Source organism: Crassostrea angulata, chromosome 2 (assembly GCF_025612915.1).
Source record: "Crassostrea angulata isolate pt1a10 chromosome 2, ASM2561291v2, whole genome shotgun sequence".
NCBI lineage: Eukaryota > Metazoa > Mollusca > Bivalvia > Ostreida > Ostreidae > Magallana > Magallana angulata.
The window spans coordinates 50276372-50298205 of NC_069112.1; the positions used below are offsets into that span (position 1 = coordinate 50276372).

General features: G+C 35.2%; 1 protein-coding gene across 2 annotated transcripts; it reads left to right on the forward strand.

The window, feature by feature from the left end:
* Positions 1-1368: 1368 nt before the first annotated feature.
* On the forward strand, positions 1369-13548 carry LOC128173491 (chymotrypsin-like protease CTRL-1). Of its 2 annotated transcripts, none has more exons than XM_052839189.1 (7): positions 1369-1527; positions 3771-3953; positions 9471-9556; positions 9658-9746; positions 10355-10620; positions 11045-11193; positions 13292-13548. In XM_052839189.1, the coding sequence occupies exons 1-7, from the start codon at positions 1470-1472 to the stop codon at positions 13454-13456; spliced, it is 996 nt and encodes a 331-aa protein (XP_052695149.1). In that variant the 5' UTR covers positions 1369-1469; the 3' UTR covers positions 13457-13548. The 2 variants fall into 2 exon arrangements, with proteins under 2 accessions (XP_052695149.1, XP_052695148.1); XM_052839188.1 differs by lacking the exon at positions 11045-11193 and adding an exon at positions 12160-12314.
* Positions 13549-21834: the final 8286 nt, after the last annotated feature.

A 21834-nucleotide genomic window follows, 5' to 3' on the forward strand; every position in this document is an offset into this window, starting at 1 on the left:
TATGCGACAACAATGCCATATACATATATAGAAAAATCACCTGTCAATGTTGTGTAACCATAATCCTTTATTATTGTTGTAAAAATACATGGTGTAAAACAATGCCATGCATCAATGCTGTAACAAAACAATATTCAGTCATTTCAAACAACAACAATCACCGGTTTGATGTAGTAAAACAATAACCACCAATAAGGTCAATGTTGTGGACAACAATTACCGCTCAATGTTGTATAACAACAACCACCGGTTAATGTTGTATAACAAAATTGACCGGTTAATGTTGTATATCAACAATAACCTGTTAGTGTTGTATAACAACACTTATTGATCAATGTTGTAGACAACAATAACCGGTCGATGTTGTATATCAACAACCACCGGGCATTGTTGTATAACAACAAATACCGGTGAATGTTGTATAAAAACAATAACCGGTGAATGTTGTATAACAACAATCACCGGTTAACGTTTTACAAAAAACAATTCCAGATCACTGTTGTATAACAACAATCACTGATAAATGTTGTATTATAAAATTCTCTGATCAAAGTTGTACAACAATTCCAAATCGCTGTTGTATACAACCAACCACTGGTTAATGTCGCACAATAAAAATTAGCGGTCAATGTTGGATTACAACAATCCCTAGGTAATGTTGCATAACAACAACCACCGGTTAATGTTGTATAACAACAATCACCGGTCAATGTTGTACAACAATGATTCAAGTTAGTTTTGTATAAAAGCAACCACCGAGTAATGTTTTACAACTACAATAACCGGTTAAATTTGTATATCAACAATCACCTGTAAGTGTTGTATAACAACTTTTATCGGTCAATGTTGTAGACAGCAAATACCGGTCAATGTTGTGTAACAACAACCACCGGGCAAGGTTGTATAACAACAATTACCGGTTAATGTTGTATAACAACAATCACCGGTTAATGTTGAATAACAACAATCACCAGTTAATGTTGTATAACAACAATCACCGGTTAATGTTGTATAACAACAATCACCGGTTAATGTTATAAATATCAGTTATAAACAACAACATTAACCAATTCATAACATATAACAGCAATCATTGTCCAGTGCTGAAAAACAATCGCCATTAATGGCGACTTTACAATACCAATTATTGTTAAAAGGTGTACAACAACAATCTTTACTAAATAGTGTACACCTGAGATGCTGACCGAGGTCTCTATGTACCACTGTCATAGTATGATACTGAATCACCTGTGACATGAGCTAGGGACGTTTACTGTTAGATTACAAAACTACAGGAACTCTTACTGAGTTGATAAGATGAGGACTTTTGTAATGTTTTCTTTGGTTGGATAACTATTTATAACTGGCACTAGGAATCACGAGCGTGTAATCTGGCGCCATCTGATTGTGGCCTATCGATTCTCACGTCCCCTGTCCCCGCTGTCCAGTCTGCTACAGCTCCACTCAAGATGTGGTCCCTCGCCGCGTGCCTTCTTTTCCTGGGAATTAACTCAGCTTCGGCGTCAAGTAAGGCTGTTTATACATGTAATTAACTCATCATAGGCGTCAAGAAAGCTGTTTAAACTTTACTCATCATTGGTGTCAAGTAAAGGCTTTTTTATAATCAGCATCAGCGTTAAGTAAGACTGTTTATAATCACCTCAACAAGACTGTTTATCAGGATGTATCTGGTTTATCATTTTTGTTCACACAGTTTATGTCAAGACAATTAAGTGGGTATAGTACATGTATTCAAATTGCAAGAAAAACTTGTCAAATATTGTCGTTATACAAGGTTATCAGATAATCAGCATGCATTGAGTCAAAAGAAGTATTAGACCATAAATATTTCAATTTAATTATAATATTCACACAAATGTACAGCTTAATTACCATACTGCATGTAATATATCAAAATAATTTTATCAAATCAAACAATCAGATGATTTCTTAGTTGTTTCATGTGGCTATAAATAAAGCGAGTGATGCAGAACAAAATCCACACACCCATCGTGATGAATGTAAAGGAATTTAGATCAGGTTAGGATGAGCCCGTCCAAGTCCATGGATTTCACGTTCTCAGTGATGGATGTTTCATCCGGTCAAAAAATTATCCACGTATTGTCAACAACAAATGTATCTAACAGGACATCAACGTACACTATTATTGTAGTAATCTTAGCTTTTCTGATCACCTGATGTCCGTCGTCCATCCGTCCGTCTGTCTGTAAACTTTTCACATTTTTTTTTCACATCCTTTTTAAAAGGGATACAATTGTGAAACAGTTAAAATATGGTGCATGTCTTAAAAATCTTCTAAAGAACTACTGCACCAGAAATGCTAATATTTACACCAAAGCTTTTATATATAGTGAAGATTCTGATTTTTTAAATCGTGACCGCCGGGTCTAAAACTCGGGGACCAAAAGAGGGGTTCAAAGTGTAACATTGGAATAAACAGGGAAAACGTTTAAAAATCTTCTCAAGAACTACAATGCTCCAATTAGTTATATTACTATGCAAGCATCCTCAAATAATATAGATTCTAAACTGTTAAAATCGGGCAAATACTGAGATTCCATGGCCAAAGGGTTTAAGTTTAACATAACATATAGAAATATATAGGGAAATATTTTTAAAACCTTCCCTTCAAAAACTACAGTGCTACAATTGGTGAAATTACTATGCATCATCATCAAATGATGTAGATTCTAAATTGTTAAAACCGTGACCCACGGACCAATTAATACTGCGGCCCCAAGAGGGGTTCAAGTTCAACATAGAAATATATAGGGGAATATTTTAAACTCTTCATCTTCTCAAGAACTACAATGCTACAATTTGTGAGATTACCATGCAAGTATCCTCAAATAATGTAGATCCTAAACTGTTAAAATCGTTACCCCCATACTGTTATTGAGGCCCCAAAAAGGTTTAAAGTTTAACAAGTTTAACACTGTTGTAAAATGTGGTAAAAAAAAACTAATATTAAAAAATGATACGTGGAACTATTGTTCTAATGAGCAATGTGGCCCATGGGCCTTTTGTTTAGCTAAGTATGACGCACTATTTTCTATAGCGATATGAAAATACCCAGTTGATGTAAATACCTGGCATACATTATGTATTTCAAAAACAGGAAATATACCGAACAGTTGAATGGCAGCAGAGGATATAAATAAGATAATCTGTACCTAACTTTTTTGGTATAGACTATATGTATAAAGGGACCTAGACATGATTTCAGATGAAAATTTTATTTTTGATTTTAAGGTATGAAATAGTTTCCTTTTGTATTTTGAATGATTAACCAAAATTTAAATGCTAGAAGTCATGTTACAAGCGAGATACAGAGGAAAGAAGTCGTTGGTGTTAACAAAGCTCAAGTCATATATTCGTTACAAATCATGTGAAGTAGAGAAATTACAATTTCTTTGACAAAATAATTTGCGAAATCAAGATAAACTGATTCAATGTGTTCATAAATAATTTTATCAACAACAAAAAGCAACCTTAGATTTAAACCAATACAACACATATGTAAACAATAAAATTACAGAACAAAGAATTAAAGCCTCTATAACTTGCTTGTAACTCGATATTTGACTTTCAAATTTTGTCAAAGCATTAAGAACACCCCTGTTGAGAAATCTAGACATTAAAATTGAAAAAATAAATTTTGAAAAATTTGAGCTCAAATCGTGTCAAAGTCCCTTTGAAGTGTACTATTTCTTTACAGCTTGGTTAACAGAAACTTTTTTAAACTTTAGCTTGCTCCACATCTCTTCACGGACGATGCGTCACGCTCTATGAGGGGTGCCATGTCGGGGACAGCTACACCTATAACTTCTGTGGTTTCCTGCAGAAGTGTTGTATCCCGCCCACCATAATTCACAACCACGTCACAACAGCCGCTCCCAGTCACGGAAGCGGAAGTGTCTCAACTAATGCTGGTAGGTGCTGGACCCGGAAGCGGTCACGGACAAAGTTAGAATTTGTTTACATCCTGTTCCAGCGTGCGTAACATAAGAAACGCATAGAATTTTTTGTTGTTTAACGATGTTTCCATAACATAACAAGTATTACATGCTAATACAAATGTTAATAAATAGAAAACAGTAATTCTATTGATGTAGGTATTTCTTTACAATACACATAACACAAAGATCATCTGAATATGAATTTAATCAAAGGAAAGTTGAAAGTATAGGGACTCGTTCTTGATCAAGGAGAGCGGTCTATAGTACAGGTGACACACTTAGAGGATCTTATCTGTCACGATCCCTTAGTCCTACAAGCAGGCACTGGACTAACACCGCCATAACTAAAGGGAAATGTCTAAGACTATGAGCATGGTACATTTGTACCATTTATTTATCGGCTTAGGAGCTAATCAAGAATTTGGAGTCAGAGAGGGTGCCAGTTGTAGGCAAGGAGTCTTCGGGCCGCCTTGAGACCCCCAGTGGGTCAAGGGCAAAGCCCTGGTGAGGGACCCATGAGGGAAACCATGATTCTAGAAATCTTTTTAATTTAGAAAACCTTTGAGATTTTGAACCTATCAAAAACTTCTGGTTTGCAGGGATGTTAAAAAATATCTTTTTTTCTTTGTTTGCGGAATTGCTTCAACTAATTAATTTTAAAGAATTTAGTTCAAGAAGGCTTGATAGCCAAATTAACTACTTAAAATTAACGGTATAACTTGTTAGGCTATAATCTATTTTAAGTTATGAAAAATTCTATATACTTTGTCTTTAAAATTTTGGTATTTCCTAATATTTCATATAGAGCTCTTCTTCTACAGGAGATCAATATGTATAAAAATGGCCACGAATGTTAAACCCTGATAACAGATAGCAATGCCAGCTGGTATCCATACTACCAGTAGATCAAAATAAAAGACTCGAATTTTTTGGCTATAATACCAAGAAAGTGCTGCATTTTTTTTTATACATGTATTTTAAACATCATTGGTACTTAAAATAACCAATTTGTTTTGATTTTTTCTCAATCAAGCAATTAATCAATAACGAAAATTCCTTTTAAAAATCCGGAAGTCATCTGAATTTTTTGGATTTTTACAATACATTGTATTGCGCATGCGCATTACATTCACGCTAAATCACGGGAGGGTCTTAATGATAGCGGGCGCAGCTCGCCGGCGCGCAGCGCCGGCGCGAAGCGAGCTCTACCGGCAAGCCGTGTGTGAATAGAAAATTCGGACTATAGTTGCACATTCATTCAACGGATTTTTCTGGCGTCAGTAAATCGGACCAGTAATGCATCGTTTTAATCGTCCCAGTAGTTCCCTGTAATCATGGCAATTTTTATCACTTCACACTCTCACGAGAATCAGAAAGACAAGTTTAGACAGTAAAAACAATAACGATGTAAGCGACATACAGTCAATGTTACCTCTAAAGTTCACCTCAGTACACTTTCAATCAAAAATAATCGTGTGACGTCACAAACGTTTACACATTGATCCGATATATTTTTTCGGAGTCAGTAAATTTTGACCCACAATTCATAGTACCAATGGTTTCCAACCTCACGTTCCAACATCACGTTCTCCCGAGAATCAAAGTAAAACCTTTGAAAAGCTTATAAGATGTGTAATTTTAAGAACATCATGCTTTTTAAGTAAATAAAACAGTATACTTCGCATACTTTTATTTCTCAGGGGAGTTTTAAAGAGTAAGACGACACTTAACCAACGTCAGCTTTGACGTCACAATAAGCACTGATAAGGGGAAATTACTCTAATTGAAGTTATTGTAAATCTGCTGAAATGACCAAAATCCTCTTAAAATCTTGCAAAGGCTAAGATAAAGAACAGCTGATGAATAAGGACATTTCTTCAGATACAGGAAACAGTTGTAAATTGCACTAATTTGGATGAATGCTCACAAATATTTTATTCACTATAATTACTGTAATTTCCTGAAACGTAACGTTATACGTAGCAGCGCCTTTTTTTAAAGGGGGTGGGTGGGTGGATGGCAGCCTCATCCAAAAAATCTTTGCAAGCAAAAAGAAAAATAAATCATGAAAATTCTAATCCTTCAGCTCTTTAGCAGTTCAATGGTTTCTTTTCTTTATTTTCACTTCCATTTATTACATGCAGGGGGGGGGGGGGGGGACAACACCATGTTCTTTTAACATGATAAGCAAATATTTTTAAGCGTAAATTAAAAATAAAATTAAACATTAATTATTTTTTTTTAAGTGGAGGGGCAAATCCATGGTAAGTCGATTTTCTATGTATAAATTGACAAAAATGAAAAAAATTTTAGCATGGGGGGAGCTCTATGATGAGTCAAGTTTTATATGTAAGTTTAAGAAAAAATGTCTACTGCAAAAAAAAAAGGGGGAAATCAATCAATCAATCAATCATAATCACAATCACTTTAAAAGAGGAGATGCAGTGCAATGAATATTTATATATTAAAATCTTTATTATTTAACAACATTGTATCTGTGATTAAACTATTGTTCTACATATAAATAAATAAATTATAACAAATCTTATAAACTATGAATAATGAAAATTTAATGAAAAATAGGTATACTTTATTTTTTGGCATTCAAATTTCACGTTGTTAATTTTATTTTATTAATTTATTATAATTCATTGTTTGATCACATGCTGTGCTCGCCCCAACGGTCGCACCGTAAAACATATTAAACTCAGAAACGATCATACAAATACGTGTAAATTTTCATTGAACATTTGCTAATACATATTCTGTTCATTAAAGAAAATAGGGGAAATAACTCTAACTCAGTGCAAATTCCGAGAGTTCCAAATGTCAATATTATGTGTAAATTTGAAGCGAGCAAAAAATGTTGGTGAAAAAGTGTTGAATTCTTCATTAATATGAAGTAAATTTTTAGATGAAAACGAATAATTTGATTGTTGTTTTCAATGCAGCTTCATTTATTTTCTCCAAAATCGTTTCGGAGCGATTCTGCAATTATTTGCTACATTTAATTACCGGTATATGGGAGTCATTTTAACTGTGGAGAAGGCTGTCCAGAGACACAGTTTGATTATTCTAACTAAGCAGAGTGTAGTGAAATTAATAGCTTTTTTGCAGGCTTAAAGTTTGGTAATGAAAATGTCAACAATCGATGTGTCTATTTGTATTTATTTGGTAAATGTCCGATATCATAATTATGCATTATCAACCTTGCACGCACGGGTCAAAGTCTGTATATTAAAATAAGCATAGAAGAGTTGTTAAAACTTGCTATATAGTATAACTAAAAACTAATTATCAAATCTGGTTGAACCCACATATTACTGTTAGAGAATAACCAATAACTCTAAAGCTGCTTCTAAACTTATATATAACTTTATTTGGAAAAAGCGAGACCGAATTAAAAGAAATACTCCAATTGGCAAAATTGAACAAGGTGGAATAGGTGTTATTGATATTGAAAGCAAATTCCATGCTGCCAAAGCGTCATGGATAAGTAGAATATTAAATGAAAACAGTGTTATACATAGAGCACTTAGTGCAGTTATGAGACAATATAAACTTAATATCTCTGATATTTTAAAAACAACAGAATACAACTTTTTGGAATCATCATTTTTCAAAATGCTGAAACTTCCTGTTTTTTACGGAAATGTATTTTCAGCTTTTAACAGATGTAAAAAACAAAAAATGTGAATACGCTAAATAGAGACGAATTCCTGAGTCAATTTATATGGAACAATAACCTTTTCCAGTATGAAAATAAACCACTATGTTTTGAAAATTGGATAAAAAGTGGAATTTTGTATGTTAGGGATATTTTTGATGAAAATGGAGAGTTTTATGATATGATGTACTTCACACAAAAACTGGTTAGAAAAAACAATATCTTATGTGAATATATCATGCTTAGAAAAGCATTTAAAGCTTATAAAGAAAAATTTGACTGCAGCTATTCAAAATACGTCAAAATCAAACATTGTGTATCTTTTTTATTTCGAAACAATACCGTTAATTCAGTTAACAATGTTAAAAGTAATTTTTACTATTCATTGTTTATTGATAAAAAGTTTCAAAAACCAATATACGAAAATAGATGGAGAAAAGTTTTTAACGATACATTATGTCTATGGGAAAATATTGCAAAAATCAAAGAAATATATGAAAAAAGAATCTCAGAATTTAAATACAAACTCCTTCACGGTATATTGAACAATTATAATGTATGTGTCAGTAAATGGAACAAAACTGTCTCTCCATTGTGCGAAGTGTGCAATGTTAACGAGGATATAAAACACCTTTTGTATGATTGCAAAATTGTCAAACATATCTGGGAGAGAATAAGCATGTACTTAAAATTTGATGTCACATGGAAAATTGTTGTACTAGGTTTTTACAATGAAATTAGCGAGAAAACTTCTTTTTTGAATAACTCTTTGTCTTTCATTAGTTTTACAATATATAAATATAAAATGAAATGTAGAATTCAGAAAGAAAGAATGTGTGAGCAAGACCTAAGGCACTTAAAAATACTCTTTTTCTCCAGAATGTAATTATCACCAGTATTGGTAGAAATAAAAACGATTTTTATAAAAATGTTGGAAACTTTCTATAATTTCAAAACAGTATAAATATGAAGTACCATATTTTTGATATATGATATGTGATACAGTAATACGATGTATGTTTATGATGAATACTAATTATTATAATTATTGTACAATAGATTTAATATGTATAACAATAGTATTTTTTTCATGCATGTAAAACTATGCTTATTACACAGAAGATAGATATATTTATACGATACGAGTATCAAAATATGTATGTTTTGTGATGAAGAATGATTTTAATAAAAGATAAAAAAAAAACTCTAGTGGTTGAACCCACGGGTTATAGTTGAGAATAACCAATTACTCAAAGGTGGTTGAACCAACGGGTTATAGTTGAGTATAACCAATAACTCTAGTGGTTGAACCCACGGGTTATAGTTGAGAATAACCAATTACTCAAAGGTGGTTGAACCCACGGGTTATAGTTGAGAATAACCAATAATTCTAGTGGTTGAACCCACGGGTTATAGTTGAGTATAACCAATAACTCTAATGGTTGAACCCACGGGTTATAGTTGAGTATAACCAATTACTCTAGTGGTTGAACCCACGGGTTATAGTTGAGTATAACCAATTACTCAAAGGTGGTTGAACCCACGGGTTGTCTTTATACTACACCATTGAAAACGGCCCAATACAGAGAAATCCCATGAATTTTCCAAAATTTGATAAATAGGAATCACATTTGATAATTTTCTTGGCCAGTATAACTTAACTTTCTTTTGGCAATTTTAGGGGGGGGGGGCGATGCGCTCACCTTACATGTATAAAAATACAATTGTAGAAGAATAATATGCTTACTGTGTTGTGGTTGCTATTCCGATTCATGTTTCAGTTATGTTCATTTATAATTATAGTATTTATGATTAATTGACAGCTTCTTGCGGAACATCAATGGTCGGATCTACCCATACTAAGATAGTGGGAGGAACCACTGCATCGCACGGGGAATTCCCATGGCAGGTATTCAATAAATACACCCTTACATTATAAACAAAATTTGTTAATTACTCTATAATTATAGAGTTGAAGTGGTTGGAGTATCTTATACATCCTTTATACAGGTGTCTCTAATGTATGGTGGTAGTCACGTGTGCGGCGGCACACTGATTGATTCCCAGTGGGTCGCCACAGCCGCCCACTGCTTCGAAGAGTGAGTATTACTATATGTAACTGTGCATTCATTATTGCACAATATGTTGTGTTGACATGATTTTGTTGTGACACTGTCATAGGTCAATTCAGACCTATTTTATGAACATTCTTGAGGCGGGATTTTTAATAAAGACTATTCATTAAAATAGATTAACAGATTAACAGATCATTTAAATAACAATTAGGCTGGTATAACAAAAACCCATAATATACACTCAGAAAAAGTTCGTCTCTTGTACAACGTGTATTTTTTACGTAAAATGAAGAAAACACTGATGAAAAAAACTCTAGGATCTAAATATTGTAAATCAAAATCATCTCCTGGGTATTTTAGCGGTTATGAGCCTCAACATTTATTTAAGCAACAGACAACTTCGGACCGGTGTATTGTTATAGATTTTTTCAAATTGAATTTTAAAAAAACCCCAACATGGAATCCTGGCTATTGAATAGGGTTTCCTCATATTGTTGGTTTAGATTAAATGAAGCAATCTATGATTTATATAGCTACCACAATGAAGTAATCTATGATTTATATAGCTACCACAATGAAGCAATCTATGATTTATATAGCTACCACAATGAAGCAATCTATGATTTATATAGCTACCACAATGCCCGATACTGGACGGTGGGTGTAGGTATGCACGATCGCCATCACGTGTACACGACTCAGGTACACCACGTGCGTAACTTGATCGTCCACACCGGATACAACTCACATACAAACCTGAACGACATCGCCCTGATGAAACTGGACAAGCCTGTGGACATTAACACGCAGTACGTGCGGGCGGCCTGCCTTCCTAACGCCCATGACAGCTTCGACCAGATGACGTGTACCGTCACTGGCTGGGGCGCCACCTACTTCGGTGAGTCGGCGACTTATACCCCTTCTCATTTTTCAAACAAACAAAAATATGTGTAGATTTCATTTCATGAATTAACATGAATGTATAATTCTTGAATGTTAGTCTTTGTTAACAATATTCACTTGTTTAAAAAATTGATCCTATATTTTACACAAGGAAAAAGCATTTAATGTTTGCTTCTAATATTCTTGCTTGCAAATACTTATCTAAACAGAATTGAAATGTGACCAGCACCTGCTTCAAGAGAGTGAAATATTGTCTATTGATTTTTAAATAATGGAATGTTGTTGTATATGTAATATGAAACTGGTTTCAACGGTATAGTAATGTATTTATCTCTAGTATGAATAGCTATGTACACTAATCTTAAAGTTGGTTCATTACCAACATGCCTGTCTGGATTTTTTTACCTATCACTCTCCAGATGAAAACGGGGCTCCAGGAACCAGATATTTGAAGAAAGTGGATGTTCCTACAATGACCAACTCGAACTGCCGATATTTCCTCGGCAACGCGGTTCACAATAGCAATATTTGCGCTGGTTTACGTCAAGGTGGTAAAGACGCTTGTCAGGTAAAGACTGGTCAAACTGTAAATCTATCTCCCTTCTTCCATTGTAGGTTAGGAATTACCTATGAGACATTTTAACAATATATCTCCCCCTGTGTGTCTGGGTTTCAGCTTTAGTGTCAAATTGTGTTAAATAAATTTAATACGGCAGATCAGCTAACCACTTTTCGCATACAGATTCATATCACATAGAATCTCTAAGTTTTTGTCGGAGTTGAACATGCGCTTGTCAACGTAGAGGTACGTTTTCCAACATCCACTGAATTATAATTGGAAGATTAATGCTTATAGATTGATCAAAGAAAAGGATTCTTACACTCTACATGCCAGTGTTGTTTTACGTGCTGAGTTTTGCAGTAGAGATTTGCTCTTACTCGTTTTGTTTATAAAACGGCCAAAAAGAGAACAATGTCCCGGATAATTATGCCAGTGCCAAGGTGACGTTTTTGCCCCATGCAATGAAGATTCAGTTTCGGACAAAAACATCATATAGTATATACCAAATGATAGTCTATTGTCTGGAGAGTATATAACCACTTTTGTTGTTAGTGTGTCTCACCTGACAGGTAAGATATTTACCTTTAAAAATTAATATCCAATATGAAAATGATAATTCCAATAGGAGAGATGAATCTTCTACAGGAAATATTGACAATCAATACACAGCCAGCAATGGTTTATCATATAGCATGTTTGAATTTTTCGATATATGCAGCTTAGACGGATGCAAAAATGCCACCTTGGCACTGACATAACTATCCGGCACAGTGTTAGAGGTCTTATATAAGTTTGCTTTTTCTATCGAGTTGATCATTAGATTACAGGGTGCACCAGTTACATTCCAGACGAATGTTACCAGTACCGATGAATACAATATTGGTTGGTGTTTGTTGACACACGGAGATGGCATTAACAGGGCCGTACTGTATGTGGTTCTCTTTATGTTAAAAGATTATGTTTGTTATTTAGATGAAAATGGTAACGCCCCTGGTGCTCAGTTTCTAAGAAAGGTTGACGTTCCCACAATGTCCAACTACCAGTGTCAGTACTTCTTGGGTAGAAATAACGTGCACACAAGTAACATCTGTGCCGGGCTCAGAGCGGGCGGGAAGGACGCCTGTCAGGTCGGTAGTAGCGCCCCCTGGCTTTGCTCTGTCAGTTGGTAGTAGCACTCCCTTGCTTTGCTTTGTCAGGTCGGTAGAAGCGCCCCCTGTCTTTGCTTTGTCAGGTCGGTAGAAGCGCCCCCTGGCTTTGCTTTGTCAGGTCGGTAGAAGCGCCCCCTGTCTTTGCTTTGTCAGGTCGGTAGTAGCGCCCCCTGGCTTTGCTTTGTCAGGTCGGTAGTAGCGCCCCGTGGATTTGCTTTGTCAGGTTGGTAGTAGCGCCCCCTGGATTTGCTTTGTCAGGTCGGTAGAAGCGCTCCCTGACTTTGATTTGTCAGGTCGGTAGAGGCGCCCCCTGACTTTGATTTGTCAGATCGGAAGTAGCGCCCCCTGGCGTTGTTCTGTCAGATCGGTTGAAGCGCCCCCTGACTTTAATTTGTCATGTCGGTAGAAGCGCCCCCTGGCTTTGCTTTGTTGGACTCGAATACTCTCATGGCTGTATCTGCTTCTGCTGTGTGGATCACTGTAATTTTTGATGCTTCAAACAATGTGTTTTATTTTGCTGTGTGGTCCTCCATGTATTCCTGTTTAACAGCGGTGTATACTATTATTTTACGTGTAGTCTGCTTTGCAGTTTTTCGGGACAGACTAAAAATGCTATACCCAACACGCTTGTATGTATCGTTATTTTTGTGCTATTTATCTGTAAAGTGAAAAGGTTATGTACGGTGAAAATGGAGATTGTGAAACATACAAATATTAAACTTTTTTATGTTTATTTCACATTTATATAACTACAAGTGCATAGATCCAGTTTGTCTAAGATCAAAGGGGGAATATTATCAAACAAAAAACCTGTAGAGAGAAATATAACTTGAAATAGAAAGCACATTTATAATTTATTCACAACAAAATAATAAAGTCCCAAAATCGCTACCTTTTTTTCAAAGCTTAGTAAGTTTGATTCTGAACTTGTTTTGATTTGATTTTCTGTAACACAGGGAGACAGTGGCGGACCTTTGGTCTGTAAGAAGAACGGAGTGTGGAAGCTGGCCGGTATTGTGTCCTGGGGGTACGGCTGTGGGGACAGGAACGCCCCCGGGGTGTACACACGCGTCACTTCCTTCCTCTCCTGGATCAACCAACAGAAGGCCGCCCACCCGTGATCCCGTCACTACAGATACTCGCCTTACCTTGCTCTATAAAATTCACGTGGTGTATGTCCTGGTTTTTTTTTATATAAACTTAATAATTACCTCCCTTGGTCTTGTATTTAGCCATGATTGTGGTGATATAAAGACATTCGAATACAGTTGAGTAATCATGCTATTTCATAAGCAGAGATGACTTTCATGGTTTAAAAAGGGGACTTGAAATTCATATTTTAATTTAATCTATAGTAAAACTACCGAAAATATTGAAATTCTACGTTTAAATCCGTTTGCAGATTTTAATGTGAAAGCTTACATGTACATCATAGACTATATAGATGTTTGAAAAGGCTGAACAATATCAGTACAGTATTGCACATTTGTATACTTTAATCAACTCTCCTATGCAGTTACTCTTGTAAAACCACAGTGAAACAGTGTGTAAACCCAAGCACAGTCGTAAAAGGAAAACCAGTATCAGTGACGAGACTTACATGTAGTACTTGAAAATAATCGATAAATTCGATGTAAAGTATTACGAAGGATTGTTTTTCCAGGAAACTTATTCATAAAATAATACCTTAAAAATAGATAGATTTGATATGAACAATTTAGATATTTCTTGTACATTTAAGTATAAATAAGCCAGGGTTGAGCAAGACTAGTTCACTGTCACTGATTACCAAACCGCTACATGTATTTCTACAGCAATTAAGTGCAGGCTATCCGATCTAAGGTTACAACCAGCATACTTGCCAACTGACCCGATTTCGTCGGGTCACACCCGATTTTTCAACCATTCACCCGATTATTTTTTATGACCCGGCGGGTCATGCTTTTCACCCGATTTTTGTCGAACAACCCGAAAATCTCCCGATTTCCGGATTTGGTTCGTAAATTACGTTGCGCGTTTGACTTCCAGTTATGAACCCAAGCTGAGAGCTTCGATTTACGTAACACGTAAACAATGCCGATGGCTATAACAGACACATTATGTGTAAATATTATCGTGAGTTGTTTTGACTAAGCGAAGGTTTAAATCATTAAGTGTGATGGCTTCCAATAAGAAAAGGTCTTCATCGGGGCCAGCGGAATCAAAACCAACAAAAAGAAAACGATATTTTTGTACCTATCAACATATCTGGGAAAATGAATTCCCATAAGTAAAACAAAGTAATCGAGTACAAAACAAGGCTTTTGTGTTCTATATAACGCACATTTGAATATTGGATTTTGTGCCCAAAATGATCTGACTAAACATTCAAAGACGCTAATTCATGTATAGGATGCTTTTTAATACACATAACTCCTCCAAGTCACTTACAACTTTCATGCCATCATTTACAGAGTTCAAAAGCAAGGTTAATGTAGCAGAAACTCTTTTTGCGGTTTTTTTAGCTGAACACAACCTACCATTTTCTGTGTCAGATCACTTTGCAAAATTCAAAATCAGCAACTGTTATTTAAAATGCTTCTTTGCAATAAAGCATTACACATAAGTTTTTAACACATGTTTATACCTATGAAATGCATGGTAAATATGTCGTGAATGTCGTGACGCGCTATGACCAGATTTTTTACTTTCCAAATCTGCGGGTCATGACCAGATTTTCACATGTTGGAAGTTGGCAAGTATGACAACTGGCAGTGCGCGCTTAGGTTAGACTTTATACTTATTTGCTTGTGAAAAAATAGTTTTTATACAATTTTTCAGATATATTTCGATTATTGATACATAATGCATCGTAAAGTTTCATCATTCAGGTTAAAGACATGAGCAATAATGCTTCCCCAACCCTCAACAGTATGCACACCTCAGCTCTAGAGATGGCTTTAGTTCTATCTTTGAATATTTGTATAACATGATTCATATGGGTTTTCCGTATATGGCTCAGAATTCTTGTCAGAAAGCCCGAGATTTCATAATAGAAAAAAATAGGTATCCTGTATGAAGGTTTTTATAGAACATCAACAACTTTTCAATCATGTAATGAGAGCACATATGAACAATAAACTTGTTTTGTTGACAGATACATGTATAGCGGTAGCCACTCGGATTTGACATTTATCATTTGCAGTTTTTAGGCATAGATTTCTCAAGGAAGACTTTTTTTTGCTTATTGATTGATTTTTAATATACACACATGTACATGAGTTTTTTTCAGCCATTTAAAGAAAATAGTATCTTTTGATACAAGATATCTAATAGAATTTTATTAAAAGAGTAAAGGAGTAACTACCATATTCATTTAAATCCAACTTTAATGTTTAAGCAAAAGCGACTTTAGGGTCGTGAACATGAAATTGTATTTGAATATATTATTTGAATATACATGTATATAGATATACACACACTTTTTTTTTTAGAGTTTATAGAGCTCGGCTGAATAAATAAATATCTTGCACATTAACATAATTAACTCGCATGTTGACATAAATAAGTCGCATGTTGTCATAATTATGATGCATCTTGCATCTATGATATCGGACTACGGCACTAGTAAGTCATTTTACCAATATCAAAATCAAAATCTCTAAAAGGATGTGTAACTTGCATATCAACATACTTATCTTGCATGTCGACATAATTATCATGCATGTTGACATAATCTTCTTGCATGTTGTCATATTTATCTTGCATGTAGGGGGCAGAAATATGCCACCATAGCACGCGTATCTGGGCGAATTCAATACAGGGCGAAAAGGCTTGCAAGTGTAAAAGGGCGAAAATTACATTAGGCGAAAATAACCCTGTATACTATATCTCTATATTTTTCATCTAAGACACACATAAATATAATTTGATTTATTTCATCATGAACCGTAGTTATAACTACACTTAGTAAGTAGATGTTAAACTTTTTGTAGATCCGAGTTTATGCCTGTGTCTGGTACATCGATCACAGACTTGTTTATTTACTGTCGTAAACAAAATATAAAGAATTTTGTGACTTGGAAAGTAAAATATTTGTCTTACCTCATTAATATTTGAACAACCCTGTAAGGAAAATAATGATGTAATATACAATGGACAAAATCTTTTCTTCTACTTTTAAAGGTCTTGGAACCTTCTGTTTGAAAAAAAACCCCTTAATCATAATGACATAAATGGTATTTCAAACAGGCAGCATTAAAAAAATTTGTGTTGCTGGCAAACAATGACTGACTGTGTCATAAACTTACATACCAGGGTACCTGGAAAAAAAGAGAAGATATAGAAAACATATGAATTGTTGATTTCTTAATTGCTTTATATAGATTAAAAACTGCTTACAATTAAACATTACCCATTGTAAGAATATTCTCAATTATGTAAGTACAAACTTAACGAATAAATCTTGATTTAGCACAATTTAAGAGACCAATTAAAATGAATGAATGTTGGTTGAACAAAGTTTATATGATACAATATATTTATTTATGAGCTGGTAAATATATGTTGTTTTCAAAGTTAAGAGTGAGTTTTATAACAACCATGAAAAGACTGTAGTTTTACGAGAACAACATATTATATGTATACAGTAAAACTCGATTATAGCGAAGTCCTAGGGAACAATGGATTTACTTCGTTATATCCGTAATTCGTTATATCCGTATTAAGAATTCGTAATAATAACTAAGGTGAATTCACTATATACATTATTTCTTTCAACGAATGAGGCTTAAAAATATATTACCTATATTGATAATATCTTTATCAATTGGATTGTGGATTGAAAAAGTTATATGAAAATAAATTCATTCAAAGTATTATGTTGAATGGCAGTGCGAAATTTTTAATTTGTAAAGAAATTTGTTATAAAAGTGTTAAATTTCGTTATTATTCAAATCAACAGGACACAAAATCAGTTCGCTTTATCCGTTAATTCGTTATATCCGAATTCGTTATAACCGTAAAATTTGACAAGAAAATTGGCAAGAAAAAGCAAATTTGATAAGAATTTTAAATTTACCAGGACTAAAAAGAACTTCGCTATATCCGAAAATTCGCTATATCCGTGATCGTACTAAACGAGTTTTACTGTCCATATGCCTCTCTCTTCGTCTGGCTACTAAGACATCTTTCTAAATAACAAACTATCACGAACAAGGTGATCAGATAAATGCTTTACACCACGCTGTATGTAGAGACTGATTTACACCACGCTGCATATAGAGAATGATTTACACCAGGCTGTATATAGAGAATGATTTACACCAGGCTGTATATAGAGAATGCTTTACACCACGCTGTTTATAGAAAAAGCTTTACACCACGCTGTATATAGAGAATGATATACACCACTCTAAAAAGAGAGAATGATTAATACTATGTTGTATATACAGAAGTCTTTACACCACGCTGGATATAGAGAATGCTTTCCACCACGCTGTATATACAGAATGATTTACACAAGGCTGTATATAGAGAAAGATTTACACCACGCTATATACAGAATGATTTACACCATGCTGTATATACAGAATGATTTAACTTCTAGCTGTATATACAGAATGATATATACCACTCTGAATAAAGAGAATGATTTACCCTATGTTGTATATACAGAAGTCTTTACACCATACTGTATATACAGAATGATTTACACCATACTTTATACAGAGAATGCTTTACACCACGCTGTAAATAGAGAATGATTTACACCATGCTGTATACAATATGCTTTACACCACGCTGTATATAGAGAATGATATACACCACTCTAAAAAGAGAGAATGATTAATACTATGTTGTATATACAGAAGTCTTTACACCACGCTGGATATAGAGAATGCTTTCCACCACGCTGTATATACAGAATGATTTACACAAGGCTGTATATAGAGAAAGATTTACACCACGCTATATACAGAATTATTTACACCATGCTGTATATACAGAATGATTTAACTTCTAGCTGTATATACAGAATGATATATACCACTCTGAATAAAGAGAATGATTTACCCTATGTTGAATATACAGAAGTCTTTACACCATACTGTATATACAGAATGATTTACACCATACTTTATACAGAGAATGCTTTACACCACGCTGTAAATAGAGAATGATTTACGCCATGCTGTATACAATATGCTTTAAACCACGCTGTAAATAGAGAATGCTTTACTCCATGCTGTATATAGAGAATGATTTACACTACGTTGTTTATAGAGAATGCTTTACTCCTCGCTGTAAATACAAAATGAATTACACCACGCTGTATACAAAATGCTTTACACCATGCTGTATATAAAGAATGCTTTACACAATGCTGTATATAGAGAATGATTTACACTACACTGTATATAGAGAATGCTTTACTCCTCGCTGTTAATACAGAATGATTTACACTACGCTGTATATAAAGAATGCTTTACACCATGCTGTATAAAATATGTTTTACACCACACTGTAAATACAGTATAATTAACATCAGTCTGTATAAAGAGAATGATTTACACCACGCTGTATATAGAGAATGATTAGACCACTTTGTATAAAGACAATGATTTACACCATGTTGTATATACAGAAGTCTTTAAACCACGCTGTATAAGAGAAATCTTTACACCAATCAGTATATAGAGAATGATTTACACCATGCTGTATATACAGAATGATATACACTATGCTGTATATACAGAATGCTTTACACCATGCTGTAAACAATATGCTTTACACCATGGTGTATATTCAAAATGATTTACACAAGGCTGATTAAATAGAATGGTTTACTCCACACGGTATATACAATTTGCTTTACACCATGCTGTAAATAGAGAGTGATATACACCACACTGTATATACAGATTGATTTACACCACGCTGTACACAGTATGCTTTACACATTGCTGTATATAAAGAATGCTTTACACCATGCTGTATATACAGAATGATTTACACACCGCTGTATATAGAGAATGATATTGACCACTCTGTAAATAGAGAATGCTTAACACCACGCTGTATATACAGAATGTTTAAAACCATGCTGTATATAAAAAATGCTTTACACCATGCTATTTAAATATGCTTTACACAACGTTGTTTATACAGAATGCTTTTCACCACGCTGTATATAGAGAATGTTTTTCACCATGCTGTATATAAAGAATGCTTTACACCACACTGTATATACAAAATGCTTTACACCATGCTGTATGCAATATGCTTTACACAACGCTGTTTATACAGAATGCTTTTCACCACGCTGTACATGTATATACAAAATGCTTTACATCATGCTATATACAATATGCTTTACACAACGCTGTTTATAGAGAATGATTTATACCACGCTGTATATGCAGAATGCTTTACACCATGCTGTATATACAGAATGATTTACACCATGCTGTATACAAAATGCTTTACATCTCGCTGTATACAGAGAATGCTTTCTTTCCTCACGAAACCTGATGGGATTCCTAGAATGTAATCTGTAATTTATTCAGCAAATTGGAACACATATAAATTTTAGAGTATCATATACTGGTATACAATTTAGAAGTGTTTGTGTTAAGTTAATAACGGAAGCTTAAATGCATTATATTTACCTGCTTCTGATGAACACCATATATGTATCCCAGTTAAAGAACTTTACAGGAACTGCCATCCTCAGTCCACAGTCCACTCATGGTAGAGGAATAGTTATTGTCTGCATTGAAAATAAGATTTTTTTCACATAAAATAGAAAATCTATTATGATAGTATAGACTGTCTCAGTATGGACCCTGACCTACATGTATCAATATTCATATTTACTTTTGTAAGCAAATTTATGTATATATGAATAACTTAAAAGCTCTTAGGTGATGTTGCTGTGAATAAAAAAAAACTCACATATGATTACCAAGTTTCTCACGCCTTTCATTATAAACCATACTGTCCTGCATCAAATCTGCCCTATAAACAGAATCCCATAGTACGGTACCTGTTGCAGGGAGGTGATCTATAGTACGGTACCTGTTGCAGGGAGGTGATCTATAGTACTGTACCTTTTGCAGGGAGGTGATCTATAGTACTGTACCTGTTGTAGGGAGGTGATCTATAGTACGGTACCTGTTGCAGGGAGGTGATCTATAGTACTGTACCTGTTGCAGGGAGGTGATCTATATATAGTACGGTACCTGTTGCAGGGAGGTGATCTATAGAACGGTACCTGTTGCAGGGCGGTGATCTATAGTACGGTACCTGTTGCAGGGAGGTGATCTATAGAACGGAACCTGTTGTAAGGAGGTGATCTATAGTATGGTACCTGTTGTAGGGAGGTGATCTATAGTACTGTACCTGTTGCAGGGCAGTGATCTATAGTACTGTACCTGTTGCAGGGAGGTGATCTATAGTACTGTACCTGTTGTAGGGAGGTGATCTATAGTACGGTACCTGTTGCAGGGAGGTGATCTATATATAGTACGGTACCTGTTGCAGGGCTGTGATCTATAGTACGGTACCTGTTGTAGGGAGATGATCTATAGAACGGTACCTGTTGCAGGGCGGTGATCTATAAAGTGCGGTACCTGAGGCAGGGAGGGGTACCTGAAGCAGGGAGGTGGTCTACAGTACGGTACCTGTTGAAGGGCGGTGATATATAAAGTACGGTACCTGAAACAGGGCGGTGATTTATAGTACTGTACCTGTTGCAGGGAGGTGATCTATTGCACGGTACCTGTTGTAGTGAGGTTGTCTATATATAGTATGGTACCTATTGCAGAGCGGTGATCTATTAAGTAGGGTACCTGAAGCAGGGAGGTGGTTAATGGTGGGTACCTGATTCAGGGCGGTGATCTATAGAACGGTACCTGTTGTAGGGCGGTGATCTATAGAACTGTACCTGTTGCAAGGAGATGATCTATAGTACGGTACCTGTTGCAGGGAGGTGATCTATAGAACGGTGCTGTTGTAGGGCGGTGATCTATAAAGTACGGTACCTGAAGCAGGGAGGTGGTCAATAGTACGGTACCTGATTCAGGGCGGTGATCTATAAAGTACGGTACCTGAAGCAGGGAGGTGGTCAATAGTTCGGTACCTGATTCAGGTCGGTGATCTATAGTACGATACCTGTTGCAGGGCGGTGATCTATAGCACGAATCGTGTTGTAGGGAGGTGGTCTATATAAAGTACGGTACCTGTTGTAGGGAGGTGATCTATAGAACGGTACCTGTTGTAGGGAGGTGATCTATAGTACTGTACCTGTTGCAGGGAGGTGATCTATAGTACGGTACCTGTTGCAGGGAGGTGATCTATAGAACGGTACCTGTTGCAGGGCGGTGATCTATAGTACGGTACCTGTTGCAGGGCGGTGATCTATAGCACGAATCGTGTTGTAGGGAGGTGGTCTATATAAAGTACGGTACCTGTTGTAGGGAGGTGATCTATAGAACGGTACCTGTTGTAGGGAGGTGAT